Source organism: Vicia villosa, linkage group LG2 (genome assembly GCF_029867415.1).
Source record: "Vicia villosa cultivar HV-30 ecotype Madison, WI linkage group LG2, Vvil1.0, whole genome shotgun sequence".
Classification (NCBI taxonomy): Eukaryota; Viridiplantae; Streptophyta; class Magnoliopsida; order Fabales; family Fabaceae; genus Vicia; species Vicia villosa.
The window spans coordinates 206,665,969-206,680,282 of NC_081181.1; the positions used below are offsets into that span (position 1 = coordinate 206,665,969).

At 34.0% G+C, this 14,314-nt stretch overlaps 3 protein-coding genes and 1 long non-coding RNA gene across 4 annotated transcripts; 2 read left to right on the plus strand and 2 right to left on the minus strand.

The window, feature by feature from the left end:
* The first annotated feature begins 3,271 nt into the window (after nt 1-3,271).
* LOC131648047 (uncharacterized) lies at nt 3,272-4,734 on the plus strand. Its single transcript, XR_009298034.1, has 3 exons — nt 3,272-3,625; nt 3,918-4,027; nt 4,175-4,734. It is a non-coding gene; the product is annotated as an uncharacterized LOC131648047 (long non-coding RNA).
* Nucleotides 4,735-9,554: 4,820 nt separating this feature from the next.
* LOC131651162 (uncharacterized) lies at nt 9,555-11,765 on the minus strand. Its single transcript, XM_058920830.1, has 4 exons — nt 11,231-11,765; nt 10,977-11,119; nt 10,566-10,781; nt 9,555-10,499 (listed from the first exon to the last, which is right to left on the minus strand). The coding sequence occupies exons 1-4, from the start codon at nt 11,763-11,765 to the stop codon at nt 9,555-9,557; spliced, it is 1,839 nt and encodes a 612-aa protein (XP_058776813.1).
* LOC131651163 (uncharacterized) lies at nt 11,762-12,454 on the minus strand. The gene has a single exon (XM_058920831.1). The coding sequence runs from the start codon at nt 12,452-12,454 to the stop codon at nt 11,762-11,764; it is 693 nt and encodes a 230-aa protein (XP_058776814.1).
* Nucleotides 12,455-13,205: 751 nt separating this feature from the next.
* LOC131648048 (histone H2A.1-like) lies at nt 13,206-13,992 on the plus strand. The gene is made up of 2 exons (XM_058917846.1): nt 13,206-13,481; nt 13,581-13,992. Exons 1-2 carry the CDS (start codon nt 13,272-13,274, stop codon nt 13,821-13,823), a joined length of 453 nt encoding a protein of 150 aa, XP_058773829.1. The 5' UTR covers nt 13,206-13,271; the 3' UTR covers nt 13,824-13,992.
* Nucleotides 13,993-14,314: the final 322 nt, after the last annotated feature.

Below are 14,314 nucleotides of genomic sequence, written 5' to 3' on the forward strand. Positions count from 1 at the left end.
AGCAGCTATTTTGAAGATTGACTTTTCAAACACGAGGAACACGGGAGGACTAGTGCTGTAGCATGCCTGGTATGTCTTCATTACTAGTTTATGGATCATATAAATTCCATTTGTGATACTTATATTATCCATGTAATATATCAGGGTATGATTTCACTCTGGGATGTTGACTCTGGTCTGGCACAACTTCGCAAGTGCTTTCCCATGAAAGATGTGTATGGCATGAAATAAATAAATGATTTTTTTGGTGGATATGCAGTATAAAAGTCTCTTAGAACCTGAATGTTTATCATCATTGACACTTTCGACGCTTTCCGAACTGCCCAACAAGTGGTATCAGAGTCATGGTTAGACTCGTCAAAACCGCGGTATGGTTACCATCGATACATGTGGCCCTTTCTTGTAATAACACTTTCTTGTAATAATTTCTTGTGTCTTGTTTTTTTGCATACAGAAAACAATTGCTTCTCTAGGGCGTGGTATTTTGGCCATGGATGAATTCAATGCTACATGTGGAAAGCGGTTGGATTCAATTGGATTAGAGAACACCGAAGCTAACCGTCAAGCATGGCGTAAAATTATATATGAAGAAAATGTTATGACTTTGTTAAAATATAATTTGTATGTGTATGATTTTATAATACTTGAAATATTATGACTGTACATGATTTTGTATACTTTTTGGTTAATATTAAAAATATTTTGACTTAGTTAAAATATGATTTTTATGTGTATGATTTTATAGTATTTGCAATATTATGATTGAAAATGAAATATAACTAAATGGTGTATATGAAATAGGGTGTAAATAGATATAATTGTTCATTCATAAATGGCGTATTTACACCCGATTTTTATTAAAATAGGGTGTAATTAAGAACATATCTACACCCGATTTTTATTAAAATAGGGTGTAATTAAAACATAATTATGCCCAATTACACCCGATTTTTATTAAAATAGGGTGTAATTAAAACGTAATTAAGCCCAATTACACCCGATTTTTATTAAAACAGGGCTTAATTAAAACGTAATTAAGCCCATTTACACCCGATTTTTATTAAAATAGGGTGTAGTTAAAACGTAATTACGCCCAATTACACCCATTTTTTATTAAAACAGGGTGTAATTAAAAACGTAATTACGCTCAATCACACCCGATTTTTATTAAAATAGGGTGTAATTAAAAACGTAATTACGGCCAATTACACCTGATTTTTGTTAAAAATAACGGGTGTAAATTCGTTAGACATTTCTCACCCTGTGGATATACACCCGATTTTTATTAAAAATAATGGGTGTAAATTTAATAAAAAACGGGTGTAAATTAACATTTTTATACTAGTGAAAATATACCAATGCACCAACTATTTCCCCTATTTAAAGAGGAAAACACGTCACTACACAAATATTTAAATTTTTTATGTTCAACCTCCATTTTCTCATTCTCTTACTGATTTGAACATTGAAATAATATCCTTGCAAGTTAGTCTCATGTTCACTGCATAAAAACAACAAACTGACGTAACAAACAATGAACTTGCTCTTTCCGATAATCTCTAATCTCTTTACGGAATAATATTATTATTAATTATTAACATTTCAATAAATAAATGATAAGAAAATCTACAATATAAGAAAGTTTACTGATCTGGAAAATACCATATTGTCCATCTGTTACCAAATTCTGCCACGTGGATGCCTTGACAATCTTTCTTTTCTTTTGCTTCTACTTTATGTGCCTAGGGTTGCTTCTATTTTGAAAAACAGTTCTCTCTCTTCCTCTACCTCTCTCTTCCTCTTCCTCTTTCTTTTGTCTCTCTTTCTCTGATATCGATCTTCTTATTTCTGTGCAGATGAATATGATGTTGATGATGACCATGAACACGTTTGCTGATGATATCGTGATGTTGATTTTGAACTGTTGATGGTTGTTGATGATGATGTTGGTGACGCTCAAAGTCACAACAAATCGGTGAGATCTTTCTTTGTTTTTCGTGTTTTGAGTTCTCTAATCTCTCTTCTTCTCTTAATATTTTCTGAAGGGTTTGTGTAAAAAATAGGAAGATGATGATAAAATAGGGTTTCATCAAATGTTAGTGTTGTATCTCATTTACTTAATATGAAATGCGTTCTTTTTCTTTCTTCTTATTGTTTTTGGAAAATTTGTATACATGAGGATGATGATGATGGAATTTTAGGGTTTTAGTTTTGTATTCTGCTGCAGTGAAAAAATGTGAATCAGATTCTCTTTATTGTGAACCAAAGTTTATTTGTGATTTGTAGTAAAGATTAAGCCCATGATTTGAATCATTCCCCTTAAAAATTCTGATTCCTTCACATAAACCCTAATGATGAAATCTGACAGTATGTTCATTGTTCTCGAAAATGAGAGTCTCTGTCATGGTATCCGATATTGTTTCGCTCATCAGTATTATATCAGCTTGTGCAAATGTTGCTTCTAAAAAGCAAGGTAAGGAAATTCATGGACATCTGGTAAGAAAGCTTTTCCATACTTTTTTTTGCAGCAAATTCCCTTTTTAATTTTTGCTCAAGGCCTCATTCCTCATATTCTCCGTTTGTAAGCGCTCTTTCTCACACTTTCTACAATCTCCACAATATTCTACCGCTGCATTCTTACTGTGTGGACGTTGATGTGGTGTTTCAGATATGGATTAACTGCTACTGCTCGTGATTTTGAAATCTATGATCCCGATGCTTCCTTTAAGGATCCTCTTATGCATGCACACGGGTATGTACTACTCTTTCAAACATGGTTGCTACTACTGAGATTATTGAAATTATATTTTATTTATAGATTAACTGTCTAGCTTCCTGTTTTTTTAATTTACGGAGTTCACCTATTTTAGGTAGCAATGAAAATTGCTAAAGTAGAAGTATAATTTGACTAACACAATTTAAAATAATGAAACTGCAGGGTGAAGCAGATCAAATCCGCATTCTATTCTCTTCCTAAGGTTTTTATTACCACATTTTGGTCACTATTTTGTCTCTTTCTTCATGTTGATTCAAGACGAGTCGTGAATCACTAGCTCTATTTTAAAATTAGTGTCAACTGCTATTGATTACACTAGGCGAAGAAACTGAATTTATTTATGCATGGCCAACGCAAAGTTGCACATGGTGTTCATTTTACAGGGAGATGTTTGTATGAATTTGCGCACTGTTGTTTGCTATCATTGAGTTGCAGTTGCGGAATCAAAAATATACGGGTGCTGGAACAAGTCTACCGCGTGACAATATGTGTTAAGTGTTATTGTGCCTATTTTCGTCGAAAGTGGAATTATACTGATTTTCTCTTTAAGTAATTTCCTGTCATTTTCTGTTAGATTCGCTACGTAAAACTGTTTTGCAGAGGCTCTATAGGATCGCCGGCAATTTGGTACACATCCGTACTGTGCATGAAAAGGAAGACGCGAAGCTGGGCTCAGCGATCCAAGAACTAAAAGAGGCCAACGCAAAGCTGCACATGGCGTTCATTTTAAAGGGAGATGTATGTATGAATTTGCGCCCTGTTGTTTGCTATCATTGAGTTGTAGTTGCGGAATCAGAAATATACGGCTGCTGGAACAAGTCTATTGCGTGACAGTTTCAAACAAGTTGTGTTAAGTGTTATTGTCAGCAACTTTTTAATACAGTCAAGAAGCTGAGGATGTCAGCAACTTTCAACTATATGTGTTATCTATTCAATGCTAATTTACAGTTCTTTCTAATGACTGATGATTATATAGTGGTACTCAGTAGCATTTTTGCATTACTTTTGTACTTTTTTATAGTTATTATATTTTTCCGATTTTCTTGTGCAAGTTATGTATCTGATTTAGCATCATGTGTGGCTTTAGTGTTTTGCTTGAATCAATTGTTTTCCTGATTTTATAATTCTTTTGTTTTTTCAGTTTGAAGATTTCGCAAATGATTCCAAACTGGCTCTGGCTCTGTATCTGTCATAGTCTACGGGGATTACGATAAACCAACCTTATTAGTTATTCAGATTTAGCGATAAATTGTAAGTGAGTTATCGTCGTGTTCGAACAAATAGCTTAATGAATGAAGCACTTATAGTATAAGCAGCTGTAATTGATTAATTTTGTCGAGAAATCTCTTTGCTTACTTTTGCTACTTATAATTCTACTAATGGTGAAACTTAAATCAGGTTATGCTCATCAATGGATTGGTGGCTGCACATGATATCTTGCTTGAAGATCTGAGAAGATTAAGCACCGGCATTAACATAGAGATTGATTTGACTAAAATTGTGTTTCAATCAGACGATACAAAATTGTTTGATTCGCCTCTGCCTGCACGTGTCAAAAGTGCCGAGGGTTCCTGATTCTGTCACTGTTTATTGCTATTGATGCAAGCCACTTGATTCAAGAGCTGAAAGTGTCAGAGCTGCTGCCAGTTTGGGCTGAAATGATTGCAGAGTGGCACACATGGGAGGAATCAGAAGATTTGTCAATTTTGTATGTCATTAAGGAAATCGTGAATTTAGATCGTTCATACAGGTTGAAAAACTTTCTTGTCGGTGCGCGATTTGCCGGTGGTCGGAGATTGGCGGGGTAATCCTTGGGATGATTGTGTTGATAAGTAACCTGTTAGAATGCATGTTTCTGTTTCTGTTAGTACTTAAACTTTGTAAAACAAAATTGTTAATTTTTTTCTTCTTTTTTTGGGTGGTTTGTTGTTGGTATTATAGTTGTTAATTCAATGTAACAAAAGAAACTATATTATTAATTATTGTTATTTTATATTAGTACTTGTGAGTAGTTCTCTTTCATGACAAAATTTCCTTTTGCCCAGCCACTTCTCACTCTTGCTTGGATGTGCTCTTCCTATTTGGTTGTCTTCTGGGTACAATGATCGACCTCTTGCACCTTTTGCGGGAATTTTGAGCCTAGGAATTGGAGATACTATGGTAAGTCCTCTATATGTGTGTGGAGGGAGAGTGTACCCAACTGCTGAACTTTGGGGCCACTACAAGCAATCAACTGTCCACAACATGATGCTTCTAACAGCAGAGTCTCCACAGCAGGATATGAAATGTCTTATTTAGGTTCAGGGTGGAAAATTGTTGAAGGAGCTGTCCTTGAGTCATAATTAGGTTATGTAACTTGTAATATATGTCAGGTTACACTTGAGTGTCACTCCCTTAAGTCTATCTCCACTGTATTGTATGTGCCTATTATTTTGTGCATTCTTCAAGCACTCATGTAGTCAGGCTATAAATTTAATCAAATAATTTATGGTTAGAATGTCAAGCATTTGTTAACTTGCAATTGTTGGGAAATTTGAAAATGAAAGCGAATACGAAATGATCACAAATGGAAAAGTGTATTGTGGTCACTGTTTGGAGAATTAGATAAGCAAAGTGAAAAGTTTGCAAGTATTCAAGGATATTAGACTGAGTTTACCAATCAATGTTGAAATGCTTTTTTATTTTTCCCTAAGTCTGTATCGCGTAAAACTTATCGAAGAATTTTTGTTCACTTTAATGAGAAGTGAAAACACTCAAAATATCCCAAGAGAAGATCAAATCATTACTCCTTTTGGGTGTTAGATAAGATCAAATTGAAAAAAAAAAAACCATAAAGTTTACTTTTTGACTTCATTGTACCCCAAATTTGAGGCTGAAGATCATCAACTATGGTGTATTCATAGTTTTTTTTTTTTATAGATACCAATTTGTCTTGTGCTTATTATTATATATAATATATAATTTATAATATATAATATATATATTTCAATTTTAAATGAATTTCTTCATGTATAGTGAGCAACATGAAATTCTTCATTTCAAATTGAGTCAAATCTTGCAGCACGGATCATAAGGAGGGGAAATGGTTGTGTTGATGTGAAGAAGACAAGGGTTCCACTACAAACTGGTGGATATGTGATGTATGGTGTTGCTCATCAGCATTCAGGTGGAATTGGATCCACCCTATATGGACAGGTAATTGGAAAATTTTCCATTACTGCTCTTTTGTTTATATAGTTGTTTTGTTTGTTTTGCCAAATTTGTGGATTGTCTTTTTCAAAAGAAATAAAAATAAATAAATATCTAAAAGTTTATTATTAACTTTTATTGATAAAAATAAATTATTTTTCTATATAATTTTTATCAATAAAATAATTATGTAGTATGCATATATATTTACTTTTCTATATTAGTTTTTGTATGTTTTTTTAAAATAATTCTCTATAAAAGTTTTCACAACTAATCAAAATATTTACTAATAATAGAACAACTTTACTATTGGTTAAAATACTTTTTACAATAATTTCAAAACAAAAATAATATATATATATATATATATATATATATATATATATATATATATATATATATATATATATATATATTATTGATTCAAATATTTTTATATATTGAAAGAATTATAGACACCGATTTATTATCTCTTTTAAAATAATTCTTTTATTTTATTATATCTTGAAAACAAATGTGCGTACCATATTCGTACCCGTGCGAACACACAGATATCCCGTTACTATTCAAAATATTGAATATTAAAGGGAGCACGAAGTTATTAATTAAAATATTGAATATTAACGGGAGTACGAAGTTACTGATTAAAATTTTGAATTTTATCGAAAAATTAAGTTATTGATCCAAATTTTAAATATTAACGGGAACAAATTTTGAATATTAATGGGAACACGAAGTTACTGATCAAAATAATAAATATTAACGGGAACACGGAGTTATTGAAAAAATATTGAATATTAACAAGAACACGAAATTACTGATATATTTTTTGAATATTAAAAGAAACATTAAGTTATTGATAAATTTTTGAATATTAACGGGAACACGAAGTTATTGATCAAAATAATGAATATTAACAGGAACACGGAGTTAGTGATCAAAATAATGAATATTAACGGGAACATGAAGTTACTGATCAAAATATTGAATATTAACGGGAATACAAAGTTACTGATCAAAATAATGAATATTACCGAGAACATAAAGTTACAAATCAAAATATTAAATATTAACGGGAGCATGAAGTTACCGAATAAAATATTCAATATTAACGAGAACATGAATTATTGATCAAAATATTGAATATTAACGGGAACATGAAATTACTTATCGAAATATTGAATATTAATAGGAACATGGAGTTACTGATGAAAATATTGAATAATAACGAAAACATGAATTTACTAATAACGGGAACATGGAGTTACTGATCAAAATATTTATATTAACGGAAATATGAAACTACTGCTCAAAATATTGAATAATAAACGAGAACATGAAGTTACAGATCAAAATATTGAATATTAACGAAACAAACTTGGAATATTAACGGGGACACAAAGTTATTGATCAAAATAATGAATATTAACAGGAACACGAAGTTACTGATCAAAATAAAGAATATTAACGGGAACATGAAGTTATTGATAAAAATATTGAATATTAACAGGAATAAATTTGAAATATTAACGAGAATACGAAGTTACTGATCAAAATAATGAATATTAGCGGCAACATGAAGTTACTCACCAAAATATTAAATATTAACAGAAACATGAAGTTAATAAATAAAATATTCAATATTAACGAGAACATGAATTACTTATCGATATATTGAATATTAACATGAACATGAAGTTATTGATCAAAATATTGAATATTAAAAGGAAAATGATGTTTATTGATCAAAATGTTCCAAACTTTGGCACAACCTATTGAAAAGAAATTTCTATATTTTACACATGTTTTTAGGATATTTATCTCTGCAATATTATCTATATTGAACAAAATAACACGGCCACAACGGGTACCCGTGCGGACGCACGGGTATCATACTAGTTTAAGTTTTAAAATAAAACACTTTGCATGTAAATAAGAGGATTATGCTTGTTGACCGATATTACAAAAAAAAATCTTTTTAAGTAAACATTTTCACCTTACAAAAACCATTTTTCAACGATCTCAAATTAGTAAGAACATATCCAAAGGGAAAATAATTTTGATTGTTTAAGTTATTTTTTATGGGTTTAAATGGTCGTATTACATTTAAACAATTTTTATATCATCTTTTATTTTATTTTGTTCGAAGATAATTATAATAAGCAATTTGTATTTGACACTACTAATTTATACTCGCTTTATCCTAAAATAAATGTCATATTTAAAAAAAAATTATTCTAAAATATTTGTCATTGTACATTACCAATTCAATTTTATATTAGTCTTTCAATTGTACCAATAATTAATTAGGATAATTTGGTAAAATCATCATTCTCCTTTATTTATTATTGTTTTTTAATATGTGTGAAGTAAGTCATTATGACAAATAATTTGAGACGGAGAGAATATATATATTTTTTTGAAATCAAAGCATTACTTTATATACCAAAAAACAGTGATTACAATCCGATCCGGAGATCTAGGAAACACCAAGGACTAAAAGTTAATTATACACATTAACATGTATCTTTAACTTCCTTATGCCACTACACCTAATTTTAACAATAGATATGATGTTTTCAGCAATATTTGAGCTAATACTACAACTATTAAAAATGATATTGTTTCTTAGATGCCAAATTTCATATATCATCTCAGCAAACGCCATTTTCACCATCTTCCATTGCAGCCCTTTCCTCTTGGTAACTTGAATTAGCCATTCAATTTCTTGTTCCCATCGTAAAGGCACATGTTGTAGTTTTAACCACTCAATGATGTCAGCCCAAATTTTCTTCGTTCGGCTACATTCGAAGAATAAGTGCTGTACGTCTTCATCTTTATCACAGAAGCAGCAAATCGTATCTGTTATGATTCCAAACCGTGATAGTATTGCTTTCGTTGGAAGTCTATCCATCAACGCCATCCACAAAGTGAAACATGCTTTAGGCCGAGCAAAATTGTCTAGTAAGATACGTTTCTAGCTCTTGTGACTATAACTGAGAGCTTTGTACATACCTCCAGTATTATATTTTCCTGCCAAACAAGCTTTGTTCCAGTAAGGCTTGTTGATCAAAGTCTCCTTATGTTTGATAATTTTCCGTAATATCCACGAGCTTGAAGAAGTGCACTGCCAATTCAAAACATCTTGTCCTTTGAAATAAAACATATCCAGCCATCGAATCCATAACTGGTCTGCTTTTGTATGAATATTCCATAACAATTTCCTAAGAGCAGCCTTGTTCCACTGTTGTAAACTCACGATATTCAGCCCCCCAGCATATTTTGGTTTGCAAATAGTTTCCCACGCGATCAGAGATCTTCTACTGCAGTCCGTACCGCTCCACAAAAAACTACGGCAAATATTCTCAATACGCTTCAGCACCTGGTTAGGAAGAGGCAGCACTTGCAGCCAATATGCATTAATCGCAAAGAGAACACTCCTTATTAATTGGCACCTACCGGCATAGCTAAGTAGTCGGGCAGACCAATGTCTAATACGAGCAGTGATTTTTTCAATGAGAGTCTGGCACTGAGTAATAGTTAACTTCCTGCTTGCTAACGGGACTCCAAGATACTTGAAAGGGAATTCTCAAATCTGAAATCCAGTCCCTTCCTTAATCTCCTGTTGCACAACATGATGCACTCCACCAAAATAGAGCTTGCATTTGGCAGGGTGGGCTTTAAGGCCAGTGGCTAAGGAAAATTCTTTGAATGTTCTCATCATTGTGCTAACTGATAATGAATCTCCTCTAGTGAACAAAATTAAGTCATCTGCAAAACAAATATTAGTTAGACATAATTTCTTACATCGGGGGTGAAATTTGAAGTTCGGTTCATGTTGCAGTGTGGCAAAAAATCTATGTAGGTATTCCATCACCAACACAAAAAGCAGTGGAGAGAGTGGATCTCCCTGCCTGAGGCCTCGTTTCGCTTTAAGTAAATCTGTAACATGGCCATTGATCGAGTATCTATAGGAGACCGTACTGACACATTCCATTATCCAACCAATGAACTTGACAGGGAAGTTCAACTCCTTCATTATAGTTTCCAATGCATTCCACTCGACCGTATCATACGCCTTTTGGATATCCATTTGGATAGCACAACGAGGAGAAATATGCTTACGGTTGTATCCACGAAGAAGTTCATATGCCATTAAAATATTATCATGAATATTTCTACCAGGGATAAAAGCTGACTGGCTCGAATCAATAACCTCAGATATTACTTTACTCAACCTGCTTGTGAGGATCTTGGAAAGGATTTTGTATACCGTGATGCAGCAGGCGATTGGTCGTATCTCCTTCATACTGTTAGCAGTAGGAGTTTTAGGAATTAATGTTACCAATGCACAATTGATAGCTGCATAGATCTTGCCCCAGGCACTCTTAATTTTTTTTACAATGAACCCATCAAGGCCTGGAGATTTATTATCACCAATACCAGTTAAAGCATTCCACACTTCCTTTTCAATAAAAGGCTGATGCAGAGTCTTTTTACTATCATCTTTCAGTTGTGGTCCACTCCTTAAAATCTATATGTTCACATGAAGTAGTTCTATAGATGGAGTACCAATCAAATCCTCATAAAACCGGAGTACCTCTTGCTCCATGCCTTGTTGTTCAGTGAGAATATTTCCCCCATGATCCATTAAATGCATAATTTTGTTCTGTTTTTGTCTCCCCTTAACAATAGCATGGAAATAGCTATTATTAGTATCCCCTAGCTTTATCCAAGTAGCCTTAGCTTTCTGCAACAATAGTTTCTCTTCCACATCAGTGGCAGTAATAATTTTATCAGTCCACACTTTTGTTTCCTGAATCAAATTATCATTGAAAGGGTCGTCCACAAGATTCTACTGAGCTTGTGCCAATTTTGTTCTATATTCTTGCAGCATTTTCACCTCTGTCGTGACTCATCTATTAAGTCCCCTCAATATAGGTTGCAATCGTTTCAATTTACTCCAAAGAACAAACATAGGTTGACCGTGTATCCGTTTATTCTAGCTAGCCTGAACCACGTCCAAGAAATCTGAGTGTTCAACCACACTGTTAATAAATCGAAACCTAGGCTGAATGTGATACCTCCTCCCTTGGTGGCCATGAAAACTCACTCTCAAGGGACTATGGTCAGAAATGTGAGCATGTAAAATGTCTACCTCACAATCAGGAAACTTAGCAAACCAAGCAGCATTACATATAACTCAATTTATCCGAGAATAAATGAGGTCGGTAGTGTGTTTGTTTGACCATGTAAAATGATTACCTCGAGTATCATGTTCATAAAGTTGGGCCTCCATCATCATAGCTTCCAAATATTCAAATTCAGCACCATGGACAGGATTACCACCAATCTGATTTGTACTATTTAGGACATTATTGAAATCCCCCATAACAATCCATTGATCATGAACATTGTTAGCCAAGTCCTTTATTTCCTTCCACAATTTCTTCCTTTCCATGAGTTGATTGTGAGCATAAATAAAGGTGATTAAACAAAGTTTGTGGCCATAGTTATCACTCAATTCACAGTGGATAAACTGATCACCTTTTGTTTGTATTTTCACTTTGAGCTCCTTATGCTTCCACATCACCCAAATCCTCCCATTTGGATGATAGTCATAGTTGTCAATCCAATCCCAATCATTCCCAAAAGTCTGTCTTATTCTTGCAGCATTATTCTCTTTGACTTTAGTTTCTAATAATGCCATACAAGGCACTTGTAACCTCTTGAGATGGGCTTTAATCTCAAGATGCCTTTCCTTTTTATTAAGCTCTCTTACATTCCATGTAAGGATCATGTAGCATCCACCATTTTGCCATCCTCCATCCCAAGGATGTCAAAACCGTTGCTGCAGCCAATTAACTCTTCAGTGTTCCCAACTGTTTCAATTCTGACAGCTTTACCTTTAATTGTAGCATTCCTACTATTAGAGGCAACTATTTTCCAATCGTCCTCAGCTTTATTCTGTACACTACCTTCATCTGTTGTCTTAGGCTTGCTATTGACAATTTCTCCATCTGCAGGGTGTTTCTGAACCCACTTTTGTGTCACAGGGGCCTTCTTATTACTCAGTTTCTCACAATCATGTCCAACCCTTTTGCATTTCCTACAGAAAGCCGGCTTCCACTCGTATTCAACTTGTTGTCGCATCCTATTTCCTTGAGGATCTCGAATATAGATGGCTTCTTTAAGCTCTGCAGTGATGTCAACTTCAATGAGTAAACGAGCATATGTGATGCGTAATTTCTTCGCAGTGCACTCATCAGTCATAATTGGTCTACCTATAGCGCGTGCCACTTTACCAATACTACTCTCACCCCAGAATGCAAGTGGTAATTGGGGGAAAATAACCCATAATGGCATAACTCTAATAGCATCTTTATCCAATGAAAAGTAAGGTCTCCATTCCTGCAGGAACATTGGCTGCCTAAAGATGGTATAAGGTCCTTTCCTTAGCACCACATCCTTGTCTTCTTTCGACCTCATCTTAATGATAAAGTATCATTCTTCATTGTAGAATAGTTCTGGTAATGCAGCAAAATCCTAGGTCTTCATCATGAACTTCTTCACTGCTGTCATTGTCAGATTGCCGCCTACGACATACATAATCAGAGCATTTTCCCAAAATTTTAGCTCTGAAACCAAATCCTGATCCTCGAGTATGACTTCAATTTCACCATTGAGAATAGAGGGAGGTGTATATTTATGTTCAGCCCACTTGATGAAGTTCTATTGCCTTTGATTACATCCACCCATGGTTGAACGGAGAGAATATTTGATTTCACTAGTTAGCAATAGTTTATTTTTCCTTTAATAATAGACAACACACTTTATATTGTATTACAAAACAACATTCAGTTTTAGATTGTATAACGAAACAACATACAAAAAAATTTAAGTAACAGAACTAGTACCTCCATGTATACACTAAACAACATGCATTTGGAGATGCTGTTACACAATCCTAAATACTTGAATTCTACCGACAAAATTTTTACAGATTGCAAGAATCCAGCCTAATTTATATAAAAATAAATAAAAATTCAAAAAGCCAATTTTGATAATAAAAAAGTTGAGACCGCTTAACTGGTTCTCATTGGTCGATTATAGGAGACACGGATTGCCACGTCAGTGACAGTTAGCCATAGATAAGAAATAAAGTTTCTAATCTAACGGTGGATTTGCTTTCGGAGCAATATCCTTATAATCACCGTGGAACTATAAAACATTGTCAACACCTATTCAAATTCTATCTTACAATAAACCGAATTCACAGCTCGAATCTAGTTTTTCAAATTTCAAAATGGACGCAAGCACGAAGGTGAAGAAAGGAGCAGGAGGAAGGAAAGGAGGAGGACCAAGGAAGAAGTCCGTCACAAGATCCGTCAGAGCCGGACTTCAGTTCCCCGTCGGAAGAATCGGCCGTTTCTTGAAGAAAGGTAGATACGCTCAGCGTGTTGGTACCGGTGCTCCTGTTTACCTAGCTGCCGTTCTTGAGTATCTCGCCGCTGAGGTAAATTAACTCTCCTCGGTTTCATTGTATCATTGCTACTGAGTTGGAACTTTGTGAATTGAATCTGAACCCTAATTTTGAAATTTGTTTGATGTTCAGGTTCTTGAGTTGGCTGGAAATGCAGCACGTGATAACAAGAAGAAGAGTATTAGTCCAAGGCATTTGTTGTTGGCTATTAGGAATGATGAGGAGCTTGGAAAGTTGCTTGCTGGTGTCACTATTGCTCATGGTGGTGTTCTTCCTAACATTAACCCTGTGCTTTTGCCTAAGAGGACTGAAAAGACTGCTGCTAGTACTCCCAAGTCTCCATCTAAGGCCAAGAAATCCCCAAAGAAAGCTTAGATGTTAGGTTTTAGGTTTTATTTAATCCTTTTTGTTATGTGTGGATAACGTAGATTAGGCACTTCTCAAGTGGCAGAGAATTATTCAATGTATACCAAGCAAAGTAATGCTATTGTCTTTGTAACTTTATGTGTTTCATTTGTTAATGAAATCATTTTGTTTTTAGTCATTATGCTGTTTAATATGTTGCTTTGATGTTAATGACATATTAGATTCCAACTATAGATCACATGGTGAAAAAAAAATTTAAATATCTAGGTTTCATAAAAAAAATACGAAAAAAACCATGTTTTCGGGGTATTTACCAAACTGTCTAGGTTTGGCATACCAGAACACTGAATGCGCCAAATGAAATGGCGCATAGGTGTATATTTTGGGTGCATGCGCCAAATGAAATGGCTTGCCCTAAAATTCCCATTGCATGCGCCAAATGGAATGGCTCATAAGTCTAGGGTTTTGCCCTAGAAGCCAAACCATTTGGCGCCATAGTT